Raw genomic sequence first — 13,150 nt, 5'->3', positions numbered from 1 at the left:
TGTAAAGCCACCAGAAGAAAACAACAGTGACTATTGGTAGAATTTTAGGGTAAGGAAAGCCTATATACACATAAGACCAAAGCCAAGAGCCACAATGGAACAGGTTAATGGTGACTCTGAGCAAACACACTTTTTATGTAATACCTTCCATGTAGAGTTGCCAAGGATTTAGCTCAGTAGTTCCGCCGCTTGCCTTGAAAGCGCAAGGTTCTGAGTTTGATCCCCAATACCAAAAAAAAAAAAAATCAGCAACACTTCTATGTAGGTTTTTGTCAGAATTCATTTTCATTTCTTAAGAATCCAAATATCTCTAAACATCTGCCTATTTAAGGAGTCACAGAGAAACAATCTTTAAAATATACTATTGTGCAAAAAGGCTGGAAACAGAGAAAATTGTGTATTTTAAATACTTTTCAGAGTAACAGTTGAATCCACTGGTTCTGAGACACTTATGGAAACTGAAGAAAACTATATTGGGGCCGGGGATTTAGCTCAGTGGTTCCGCTTCCTGCCTCGCAAGTGCAAGGACCCGAGTTCGATCCCCAGTACCAAAAAAAAAAAAGAAAACTATATTGAACATATTCGAAAACGAAATTAATATATTATTTGACAACATCAATCTAACATTTTTGACTTTTTGGACATAATATTAAGCACTGGGGTTGGGGGAGTTGTAGTTGTTGTTTGTTTTGATTTGTGTTTCTGTTCCATTATTTGGGTTTTGGTGTATTTGAGACAAGGTCTGGCCATGTAGCCCATGTAGCCCATGTAGCCCATGTAGGCTATGTAGCTGGCTGGCCTTGAACTTGACATCTTCCTGTCTTAGCCTTCCAAGTGCTGGGATTATAGGTGTATGCCACCTGGACCTGGCCTGCAGTGCTTTTACTTATTTTTTTTTAGTGCTTTTATTTTTAATTATAAAACATGGAGCTACCTAAATGTTCAATACACCCTGTTAATAAATAATCCTTTAAAAATATAATGGTGTTGAAATATATTGACCTGAAGGGAAATTCATGTTATATTTTTAAACAAAAAAAGAGATTTTAAACTATGAGGTGCATTATTTTCATAAGGATATATGTTTATTTATATAGTTCTATGTATACACAACTCTAACATTAATAGTGATTATCTTTTTGGCATATCTGTAGTTTCTAAAGTTTCAACAATAAGTATAAATCATGAGATGGGAATAAAAAGGTAAATAGTAGAACGGCTTACTGAAAACCAAAGCAAACACTGATCAACCCTATTAAATGGTAGTTACTAAAATGAAGAAACTAAAGATCTCTCTCACACACACACACACACACACACACACACACACGCAATCCTATGTGATTTCAAATGATTTTCTGCCACCCTGTGGGGAATTCTACACACTGCAGAACTGAAATAAGCAAAAAGTAGACCTACGAAAAATCTGTAACTGAAGGTGAAATTTCTTACATGGCCCAAGATGCCTGACACTAATATGTGCTTACAACGTGCCAAACTCTATTCTACTATACATACTACTTTCTCTCACAAAAAAGTCTGTGTGCTAGGCATTCTTTTTTCCCCATTTTATAAGTGAAATGGTGAGTTTAACCATCTGCCAGCCAGCACAATGTGAATCTGGGCAGCGGCTCCAAAGACCCAAACTTGGGATAAATGATTTATATTTTTTAACTTTCCCATTCTTTCCAGGCCTGATCATACCCTACAAGAATTTCTGAAACAGCTGACTACAGGACAGAGTCAGTAGTTGAAACTTATTTTAATGTTCTCACAGCCTGGTGCGCAGACCCTTGAGAACTGGACAAGGAAAGCCCAGAAATTAAGATTCAGTAATTTTACAGCTGTTGATCTAACAATAATAAATTGTCTCAACTTGAACGTTGTATGCCCTTTTTTATTCCATTCTTATTTTTAATCAAGTATGATCCATTACTAATTGAAAACACTCTGACCCAGCTCAGTATCATCTCCTTTTTGTTGTTTGGTACCAGGGATCGAACTCGGGGCCTTGCACTTGAAAGGCAGGCGGCGGAACCACCGAGCTAAACCCCCGACCCTCTCTGATCTAACTCTTAAGACTCTTTTACGGGCTAAGTTCCCCAACATGAAGACTAGGGTTTTTTCCCTCTCCTCGTTTCGCCCATCTTGTCGTACAGTTATTGAAATCACTATTAAAGGGCCGGGGATTTAGCTCAGTGGTTTCGCCACTTGCTGCGCAAGCGCAAGGACCCGAGTTCGGTCCCTGGTACCAAAAAAAGAAAAAAGAAATCACTATTAAAGAAAAACAGAGAAGGGGAAAAAAAACAAAAAGAAAAACAGAGACCCAGCTTCGGGAGTTTGCGTGCCTGCGTCCTCGCCGGGCGGGAACGGCAAGGAAGCGCGTCACGCCTCAGAGATGCTGCCAATGAGGCGTCGGCGCCGCAGATACACCCAAAGGGACCCAGGGCGGCCGCGCGATACGCATGCGCCGGTGTCAGCCCGCCCGCCCGTCCGAGGGACGGGGAGACGCTGTGGGATCGCGAGGATGCCACGCCCCCGCTTCCGCCTGTTGCCGCGCCTGGGGGTGGTCGAGCGATCGTCACTTCCGCCGGGCAGCTCACTGCGTCCGGGTCAATAACTGTTGCTGCTGTCTACAGCTGCAGCTGGGGCTGTGGGCTGGTGTCTCCACTGCCGACCGAGGGGAGCAGGCTCCGCTCGGCGCTGTCTTCTCCGACCTGGCCGTCAGCCCCACGTCGCCGGCCTGGAGGGGCGAAGAGGACGAGGGGGCCGAGGCTTCCTCCGGGGTGAGTGCGGCCCGGGAGGGCTGGGCGAGGGCCTGGGGTGCCCATCCTGGGGGCGAGCCCGCGGGCTTCTCCGCCCGGGAGAGGAAGCCGGGGCTCATCCGCCGCGGGGGCGCCCTGGAACCCGCTCCGGAGGCGCTTCCCGCTTCCCGATCCACGCCCAGCGTGGGTCCCCGCCCTTGGCCCGGCTGTGTCTGCGTTTGCCGGCCTTGCCCCCTCCCTTCCGCCCGTGGTGGTTGTGCCAGGGACGGAGCCTGCCTTCCTTCTCCGCGACCCCGCCACCCTGGCCTGGGTGCCGCGACAGGCGCGCTGGTTCCGTGTTTATAACCAGCGTCAGTCCGGGTGCAGAACAAAGACACTTGGGCTTCTGGCGAGCCTCACACCCCGGGGGGATAAACACGGAAACAGAAGTCATCGCGGCTGTGGTAGACCTTCCACGTAAATAGAGGGTGTGTGCCCGAGTCCCTGCGCACTTTCAACAAACACCCATACCTGGCGAAGGTGGTTTGGATTTCCTGGGTGCATCTGTTGCTCCGGAGTGCTAGGAACTCAGTTACACCAGAAACCTTTGTATTAGGTCTTTATCACGTTGCTTTGAAACTTCTTTTGTCTGTCTGGCCTGAGACCTGTTAGAAGACACCGCTTTTGATGTGTTCATCAAAGTAGTCATGGTGCCTCCCGTGTAGCCAGTTGAATGAAGTGTGTGACTGCGTTTTAATGTATTGCCTTTTTTCATCGTCACCTCTTTTTTTCAGTTAGAATCTTTTTGTTGATGCTTGAGTTTTTTGGGTTTTTTTTTTTTTTGGTACCAGGGATCGAACTCGGGACCTTGCGCTTGCGAGGCAGGCGGCGGAACCACTGAGCTAAATCCCCAGCCCTGATACTTGATTTCTTATTTTCAACTAGGCTTTCTCGTTTCTAATGTTTTATAGGAACTTCTGCAATTGCAATACAAATTCTGTAATTTGTGAATGGATAAGGTGGTTTTTTTTCAGTTGTTACCCGATTAAGTTACCCTGCAAACTAGTTGGAGTTTTTTTGGGGGGAGGGGTGGTTTGTTGTTGTTGTTTGTCACCTTGCACATTTACTCCTAGTTCTTGTCATTTTACATTTTCCTCTAAACTTAATCTTCTGTAGTGCAGCCCAATAGTGTTGGACTTAGATGGGAAGTACAGCAGACTGCCCTATGCAGGGGTGGAACTTGATCTAGATTATCATAAAGCAATACTTCTGTGGCCTTCAGGCATTACTGGACCCTTGAAGCTAAATGTAGCCAACTCTGGCATTGTAGACTTACTTTGTATAAATTTGCCAGTAAACTGGAGACAGTGTGGTGTATTAGAAACATTGCTGGTCTCACCCTGGGAAGTGGGATGTGGTGTTATTTGCCTCCTATGTAAGTAAAAATGGAGATAATAACACCAGTGCACCAGTGGTGGGGTTTTTTGTTTTGTTTTGCTTTTATTTTTGTTTTTATTTTTTTGAGGCAGGTTCTTGCTATATAGTTCAGGCTGGCCTCAAACTCACCGCAGACCTCCTGCCTCAGCCTCCCCCAAGTGCTGGGATTACAGGTGTGTTCCACCACATCCGGCAACACCTGTGTTTTATACCTCATAAACTTGTTGGATGAAATATATGAGATGTTGGGTATAAAAGTGGTCAGTAAATACAAAACACTGTTTGAAACAGTAGTTTTGTTCATTCTGTCTGGAATCTGTAGGAGTGATAAGGGAGGAAGGCATCTGAGAAACTACTTATATCTAGAAATGGTGAATTAACCTTGGCTGACAGTGGATTGAAAGATATCTTGTTAAATTTATATATAAAAAGCAGACCTGAGCGTGATGGCTCAGGCGTGTAATCCCCGTACTTAGGGGGCTGAGGTAGGAGGGTTGTCATGAGTTCAAGGCCACCCTGGGCTACATAGTGAGTTCAAGGCCAGCCTGGACTATATGGCAGGACCGGGTCTCAAAAAACCAAAATAAAAAGCAGAGTAAGTCATATTCTCAAGCTATAATTTTATATCGTAATTAATATAAAAAACTGTTTAACACCACATTAGAGATCAAGTGTTAGACTGTAATCATTTTAAAGATTTCAGATCATCTCCAGTGTGTTCTGTGTACTGATGATAAATGTAGCTTTTGCCAGATGTGGTGGTGCACACCAGTAATCCCAGCGCTCAAGAGGCTGAGGTAGGATTGCCTCAAGTTGGAGGCCAGCCTGGGCTACATCATGAGTTTAAGGGCCAGGCTGAACTACAAAGCAAGACCCTGTAAAATGTAGCTTTTGTAGGTGTCATAATTGTTCTGTGCTTATTTTCACAATTTTGAAGGAAATCAGCACTGTTCTAATTTTTCTTACATTTATGTTAATATTTTTGATACAGCATCTCATTTTATTCTTATAAACCTACATAATATCACCCTGAAAGGAGTAAAAACTAAGCCTGTACAGATCTGGGGGGAGTGTTTTATGATATTCATAAACATATAAACCTCATTAAAAGGTGAGTGTAAATTTAGAATGAAATCTTTTCGTTTAAATGGGCAAGTGAAAATGTGCCTGTTTTCCTTCTGCCAACTGTAATTGATTTCAGCATAGGTGGTTATTACTTGCACCTAATTACCAGCAGTGTTAAATTGCATAATAGTAAAATTGCTGTGTAAAATTTTAAGCTATAGTTTAGAGGGTTCTAAATATCAGCTTAATACTTAATTTTTGCTTCTTTTGCTAAACTGCATGTAGAAATCCTTTCTTCTTCTCGATTGGATTTGCCGCACCTCCCCTCAGGCTGTCCCAGGAGGAATTCCATTATTTCCTTGATTTTCAACTTCTCTGAGGTTAGGGACTTTGGAATTCATCATGACCACCAGAGGTAACAGGCATAAGTAAGGGTTTCAATGCCGCCACTACCACCAATCTATTGAGAAATTACATTATTTCTGTTGCATTAGATAATTTTAACAAATAGCATAACAAAGTGTTATTTCCCCATTCTGTTTTTTTTGTAAATCTGTACCCAAAAAATGGGAAACAGCTACAGTTAACTTGTGAGTCAGCAATGTCCAAATTTCCTTCCAAGTGATTTGTGCTTATTAACTCCTTTCTTGTTTGTTTCCTGTTCTTACAGCTGCTTGGTGATAAAGTGCTTCCAAGAACAGTACTCTCAATTATTTAAATTGTTTTAATCTACTAGTATACGCACCCCCTCCCAAAGTTCTTGATGAAATGACCGAGTTAATCTGTTTATATTTTCTTCTACTATCTAAGGGTGTAATTATCCCTTAAACTAAGTATCTGTGACAGTACACTGAAGTGTATTAACATTACATGACTCAGTATATTATAGTAAAAGTTGGATAAGTAGGCTAAGAGGTGAAGGACTGGAGCTTTCAATATATAAAGGAGTAGTTTTCAGGTGATAAACTTGTTCAAGTTATAAAGCAGCTAAAAGGCATGATTTGGCTTCTGGAATTTTATAAGAGAAATATTTCCTCTTACAAATAAAGAATAGCTTTACCAACAGAAATTTCTATTGCATATAGGTAGGTTCCCAGAAAATATTTTCATTGTATTTTTTGAAGGTTAAAAACATAATCCAACTTATGTAGTTTAACAGCCAAAATAAATCCAAGGTGTTGTGCAAAGGCTTACTATCTAGCATTACACTCTGCAGTTAATTAATTTAGTAATTGCAGGCCTTGGGAATGCATTGGTTGCAACTTTAGGTCACTGCTTTTATTTTTGCAATGTTAACGTATTTTTCTGGTTACATGAGGTATTTGAATATCTTGATGCTTTTTCAGTACCCACTAGAAAGAGGAGATGATAAGGGAAGCTTCTCTGATTATTGAATCTACAGAAATGTACTTACTTTGGAATGGGTACCAAAGTCTTGAGAAAACTGAACATTGAGAAGTACAGTGAATTAAAATCTGAAAGAGACTGTCCATTTTCAACTGCTAGCCCTTAAGCATAATTCCAGAGTGTCATTACAGTATTACACACATATGTGATCTTGTTGACTATAATCCTGGCAAACAAGAATTGTTTGGTAAGTTAGGCACCCCCCCCAAGGGTTGCTGTCAAAAAGTCTATAATGTAACTAGTAAAGGTGTGTGTTAAAGTAGAGGTTATAAGAAACAGAAACTGCTTTAAAGTCCAGATTATTTTAAGTGTTTTTCATTAACTTTTCAAAATTTCCTGGCTCATTGTTTTCTCAGAGAATTAAAAATATCTTACTCTTATATAAATAAACTAGCTTTTCAAAGCAAATATTTTGCTTTGCGAAACAATCAGTATCTTCCATGTTTTTCTGTGCTAATGAGTGGCTCTGCAAAAACTTAAATCTTTTGGAAATGAAACCGTTCTCTGAATATAAGTAAACATTCAAGCTGAGTGGAGAGCCTTCAGGTCTCCATGAAGATGTGAATTTAGTTTACCATGTGAAATCTAGCACTTTAGCAAAATTCTCATTCCAATTTTGTTGTACTGGAACGTAATGCTTTTATTTATTTATTTATTTAGGTTCAACTTTCTTTGTCCTTCCGAGACTGTAATATCCTAGCAGATAGGACGACCATAAAACATGACCACAACGTTGTTTTGGAAAACCAGTTGATGTGAATATGAATGGCGGGTATCATTTTTTATAAGGGGGGGGGGGTTACCGGGGATTGAACTCGGGTCCTTGTGCTTGCACAGCAGGCGGCGAAACCACTGAGCTAAATCCCCGGCCCTTTTATAAGTATTTTTTAAAGTTACACATACACAGTTTTTAGAAATCAAACAGTGAAGAAGCGCTTTCTATAAAAACAACAAGGACTTGCTGCAGTATAAGTCCTTGTCTTTCCTCTTCTCTGGTATCACCCACTTGTAACTTGTATGTTATTAGTGATGATTTATGGCTCTTAAATATGTGTTGCTATTATTTTTTAATAACTTCTGTTGACTAAATGAATTAAATACTCATTTATGCTGCTTGCCTCTATATTTGTCACTATTTTTGTGGTACTGTTTACCAGTTGATCTTAATGATCTCTTATATTTCTTCAACCAAAGGAAGTATCTCTAGACTCTTCTCTTTTGGAATAAGGATATTGCCACTTAACACCCTTCCTTGTAAGAACCAGAGTTAAAATTCGAATCATGAGTGTAAATGTTACTTACTAGTGTTCAGTTTCTAGAATAACCACTATCCAACAGATAGAATATTTAATTATGATACTGTAAGAGAGAATATATTTATTTTCATTTCTTACCCCAGCTAAATTTTTTGTGTAGCTCATAATATGAAATACATTTTAAATAACAGCCAGACTAAATGTATACATATGCACCTGAAGACAAATGTCTTCACTTAACAATATTCTTACGGGCTGGAGATTTAGCTCAGTGGTTCTGGCGCCTGCCTTGCAAGCACAAGGTCCCAAGTTCGATCCCACGTATCAAAAAAAAAAAAAATTAAGGAGAACAATAATCTTACTACAAACAGTACTCTACTATGTTATATGTACTTGGGCTATTTTCTGTTTTAATTCTTTAAAAAAAAAATTTCAACCCCATAAATTGGTTTCATGACCAGACCACTGAACTAAAGCAGTGGAGATACTAACTAAGGTGTAATATTACATCTTTTTAGCCAATAAAAAGTAAAGTGGAAGTTGCATTATTGTGGTCTTTCTTTCCTCACAGGCCATTGGCTCTCTGGATTATCAGGAGTTTGTAGTTGACATTGAATCCAGCTTGAGGATGGAAGGTGTGGAACTGAAAGAAGAATGGCAAGATGAAGATTTTCCAATGTGAGCAGTGCTTTTTAGTGAAAACAGATTTAGATCAAAACTTCAAAATTTCTTTATTGGGATGTCATTTAATCAATATTGGGCTTCTTTGTAAAATGTTCTAAAGTGATCATTTGATACTAGGAAATGAAAATTCCAGCAGTTAGAATGATTCTCTTGTATCTTACTTTCCAACCAAGTATGTATATAATCCATAGCTTTTCATATTTGTTTTGATCATTTAAATTTCACATTTTTTGTTGTACACAGTGTTTTAATATGGTATTTTAAAAATTAGGGTCTGAGAGGCTTCTACGAGGATCTTTTGTTGTTGTTGTTGTTGTTGTTGTTGTTGGTACCAGGGATTAAACTCGAAAGGCAGGCACTGGAACCACTGAGTTAAATCCCCAGTCCATCTTTTGTTGTTTTTAAAAAGTTCTAAATTGTGTGGGGGTTTTTCCAAGAAAAAAAACTCAGTTAATAAATAAAGAAGGATCTTCTCTATCATCTGGCCAGCCACCTTAGCAGCTCTACAAAGGTCGCCTTATATATATATATTTTTTTAATTAATTTATTTATTTATTTTTTGGTACCGGGGATCGAACTCGGCTCCTTGCACTTGTGCAGCAGGTGGCAAAACCACTGAGGTAAATTCCCGGCCCTGGCTGTTCATATTCTAATTGCTAAATCTTCTGACTACGATCATGAAAATAGCATTTAAATATAAGGCAACCAGGGCCGGGCCAAAAAAAAAAAAAAAAGGAATATGAAGAGCTAATGGAGAGCTGTGTCATGTAGCACATGATGAGAGCAGTGTGGAAGTGCTGATCTCTTAGTTACAAGGAAAATTTAGTGCACCGTGCATCACATTACATTCATGCTTTGGAATTCTATGTTATAATTTATACTTTTTGCATCCTTTATAATTACATGAGTGCTATTGTACAAGAATTTATATCTGTTGGTCTTTGTTACTTATATATGTCAGCTCTGACAATCCAAAGTTTTTTCCTTTAGAAGTAACTTGTAAGTTATTAAAGCTTAGAAAACACTGCCTTATTCTAGTTTCCACATAATTGTTTCTGTAAGTTGTATTTTTCATAGGCCTTGAACTTCAGATACATATTTGAGTGAAAGAGCATGTTTGTGCCTTCTAGACCTTTACCAGAAGATGACAGTATTGAAGCGGACATCCTGGGTGTACCTGGCCCAGAGAACCAGCCCGGTAAGAACTTGGTGCTTTTGTTTTCAGAGCACTTTGTGCTAATTTTTAGCGTACACTATTTTTTGTTCCAAATCAAAGAACAACACAGCTTTGACTCCATCATAGGGAGCTGAAGAATAAATCAAACATTGAGGGAAGCATTTTTGGAGTGCCTGAGAAATTTTAACTTTTCCAAAACATACCCTTGATTTTTGGAAATTTATACGGGAAATGGGAGTAGATCCTTTTTAGTAGTAAGATGTGATTATAAAGTCAGCCTCTGTTTAAAAAAAACATTGGTACCTCTGATCTCATGTCAACATCATACAGCTGTAGTGATCAAAATCCAAATTTTATAAACTAATGCAGTGGGGCCATCGTGGCTTTCCTCACAATAGCCTATCTTGTGTTCTCCAGGGCATGATTTCATCTTGTTTTTTCCTCTTTTACTTGGCCCAAGCTTGCTCTGCAGAGCCAGTTTCTTCCTCCCTCTTCACTTTCGCTTTCTCAAATAAACTTTGCTACCATTTTTTGCGTGTTTCATCCAATTCTTTGTTTGAGAGAAGAACCTGGAATCCAACTCCAGGAGGAGATGCAGGCACCACCAAACCCAGTAACATTTATTTGGCAAGCCACTTTTAGAAGGAACTATCCGATAACATTATTTGGCGTAGCCAGCTGGGAGACCAGGTTTTTCTTCAACCCAGCCAGTGAGCCACAGCACCCCAAGGTAGTTGGAGAGCACATAATACCAAGTAGGTAGGATCTACAGCCCCTTCCACCTTGAAGAAGCTATAGAAGACAAACCTCCATTCCCTCAGCACCCCATGAAGAATTATGGGGATGTGTCTCTCAGGTAGAAATGAGACAGCAGATTAGGGGTGGCAAAGCTGGCTAGAGAAGTAGGAGGTGACCTGTTAATTGTAAGATCCTGGAACACATGCACAGAACAGTTCCTAAAGCCCTGCATGTGGACTTTTTGAGAAAATTCAAGCAGGTTTTTAATAAGATGGCCTAGACCTGGCTTCAGCCTGAGATGTGAGATTCCAGCACCGTCTCCCAGTACCCGTATATAGAAGCTCTCATGGGTTTTCTCAAGATTTGGACAGCATGAAAGTACACACACACCATGAAGAGCTCGCTGTCATGGCTTTCCTTATGACAGCCCATCCTTTGTTCTCCAGGGTGTACTTTTATCTTGCTTTTTCCTCTTATTCACCCCAAGCTTGCTCTGCAGTGCCGGTTTCTCTTTCACTTTTGTTTTTTCAAATAATCTTTGCTACCATTTTTTTTTTTAAACACTTTGAAATTTTGTTTCCCACTTTTCTCAAATAGAATGACTGAAGTGTTTCTCTTATTCATCTTGAGCATCTAAAGCAGTGGTGGCATACCTGGGGCACGCGTACCACAGCAGACATGCAGAGACCTCTCTGTTGGCGCACCAGCCAAGTTGCCCCAGCATCACCCCAACAGCTGAGCATTGGATAACCGCACGTGGGGGCCATGTCCATGCTTGGAAAGCAGTAGCAGCACCAGGCAATGACATCATGAACAGTTTGGGCACTTGATCTCTAAAAGGTTTGCCATGACTGATCTAAAGCATTCCTTATAATAAATTTTGTCTTTGTTTCCTAATTCCAGACTCACCAGAAGTTAATGGAAATAAAGTGAGAAAGAAATTAATGGCTGCAGACCTTAGCCTGACACTGGATCCTAGCGATGGTTCTGTGTTGTCAGATGACTTGGATGAAAGTGGGGAGATCGACTTAGATGGCTTGGACACCCCATCGGAGAACAGTAACGAGTTTGAGTGGGAAGGTAACTGCTCCACTGTTCTTACCTGACCTTTGTTAGTGAATGTTCATCTTTGTATCCGTACATGCTTTTACAATGGCATTCTCCTTAGGAGAATGAGGATAATTGGTAAACCTGAAAACTTGTTAATGAAGCCTGCTAAAATCAGTGTTTTAAAATACTTTGTTTAAAATGTTATTCTTGAAAAGTTCATAGATTTGTGTTACTAAGATGCAAAATTCTACAAACACTTGAATATTCTCTGCTTTTCCAAAGTTTTTTAGTGGTTTTTTGTTTTTTAACAATGGAATAAAGTTATGTTTTCTCCTTAAGTTCCTTAAAAAATACTGGCTGGTAATTATGACTTGTTTTTTTTTCAATTGGTGAAATAAGTAGAAAACTTTTCAGCAGATATAACATAGGAAATGTGCTAAAAGTAGTTAAGGATTTGCAGAGAGGGAGTTCAGAAGAAGTTTTGGGAATGATTTTTAAGTACATGTGCCTAATAGTGCTCTACCTTGTGAAATTGCCTACTTGAATTAATGTATACACTTAGCCTACATACTTTATATTTATTTTAATTTGGAATTCAAAGGAACTGGCATGTATTTGGCTTTGCATGCTTTCTTGAATTTACATCATTGCTGTCTACAATATCTTTATACAGTTGTTAATTTTATATATATACACACACACACACACACACACACACCATCTTTAAAATGATCTTTACTTCAAATGCATGTGTAGCTTTAGGTATTTTATCTGCAGTGAAGAGTGGTATGTTATATCTTTTGTTCCTTTTTTACTTCCCTGTTTTGCTGATTCAGTAAGCAGTCCAGTAATAAGCAATATTTTATAAAGATACTGAAATAGTTTTCTGCCTATGTGTTTTGTCTCTCTCTTTAATGCTGCTGTAGTCATTTCCTGGAAGGATATTTTCCGTTAACAGCTTTGTCTTGGAAACAACTAACATGCAGTAGGTTCCCCTTCCCCCATCTTTTGGTAAGGACTATGATACTAAAATTTTGAAAATCATTACTTCATTAAAAATTAACTAAATTGCAATCTTGAAACATAGATTACACCTAATCATTGGTGCTTATTCTTTGGCTAATATTGATTTAAATAGACTTTGCATGTATTCTTGAGAATATACATACATTTCTGCTTCATAAAACTGATCACATGAAAAATGAGCACTGAGCTGTTAACCACTTTCTATCTGGTATTTCAGTGTTGGACGTTTATGTTCTCAAAACAGTTGGCACTCAGATAGTTACCTGAAGTAACCTGTAGTAGTAACTGTCATGGACAGTGATGTCGTACGTGCAATCTAGAAAGCCACTGTAGGACCACCATTGTTAGACTGTGATGGCTTTACAAATAATCTCTGAATTTTTGGAAATAAATTACCCTGGGATTAGATGCTTTGTTGAACTGGGCAATAAAGGAAATTTCTAGAGACTGACTTCCAAAGACATAAAATGGCCTTATATTAAGACCAAGCCTTTTCTCTTATTATGAAAGAGATATTTCAAATTCTACAAATGACATAATGAAAATTCTCTAAATAGCCAGACATG

General features: G+C 39.5%; 1 protein-coding gene across 3 annotated transcripts in view; it reads left to right on the top strand.

The window, feature by feature from the left end:
* The first annotated feature begins 2,578 nt into the window (after positions 1-2,578).
* Bnip2 (BCL2 interacting protein 2) overlaps positions 2,579-13,150 on the top strand; it is a 28,457-nt gene continuing 17,885 nt past the window's right edge. For 2 of the 3 annotated variants that reach the window (XM_004855721.3, XM_004855720.3), the window contains exons 1-4: positions 2,579-2,786; positions 8,481-8,587; positions 9,724-9,791; positions 11,412-11,588. In XM_004855721.3, the coding sequence (XP_004855778.1) occupies positions 8,538-8,587; positions 9,724-9,791; positions 11,412-11,588 (295 nt within the window). In that variant the 5' untranslated portion in view covers positions 2,579-2,786; positions 8,481-8,537. Of the gene's footprint in view, positions 2,787-2,873; positions 3,233-8,480; positions 8,588-9,723; positions 9,792-11,411; positions 11,589-13,150 lie in introns of those variants that run through there. The other variant, XM_087199016.1, reaches the window with a different exon arrangement.

Source organism: Heterocephalus glaber, unplaced genomic scaffold (genome assembly GCF_053883595.1).
Source record: "Heterocephalus glaber isolate CG9 unplaced genomic scaffold, H.glaber_assembly_v1.0 deba00001689, whole genome shotgun sequence".
Lineage (NCBI taxonomy): Eukaryota > Metazoa > Chordata > Mammalia > Rodentia > Bathyergidae > Heterocephalus > Heterocephalus glaber.
Note: the sequence above shows the minus strand (reverse complement) of the source record. Positions and strands in the feature narration are given on the sequence as shown.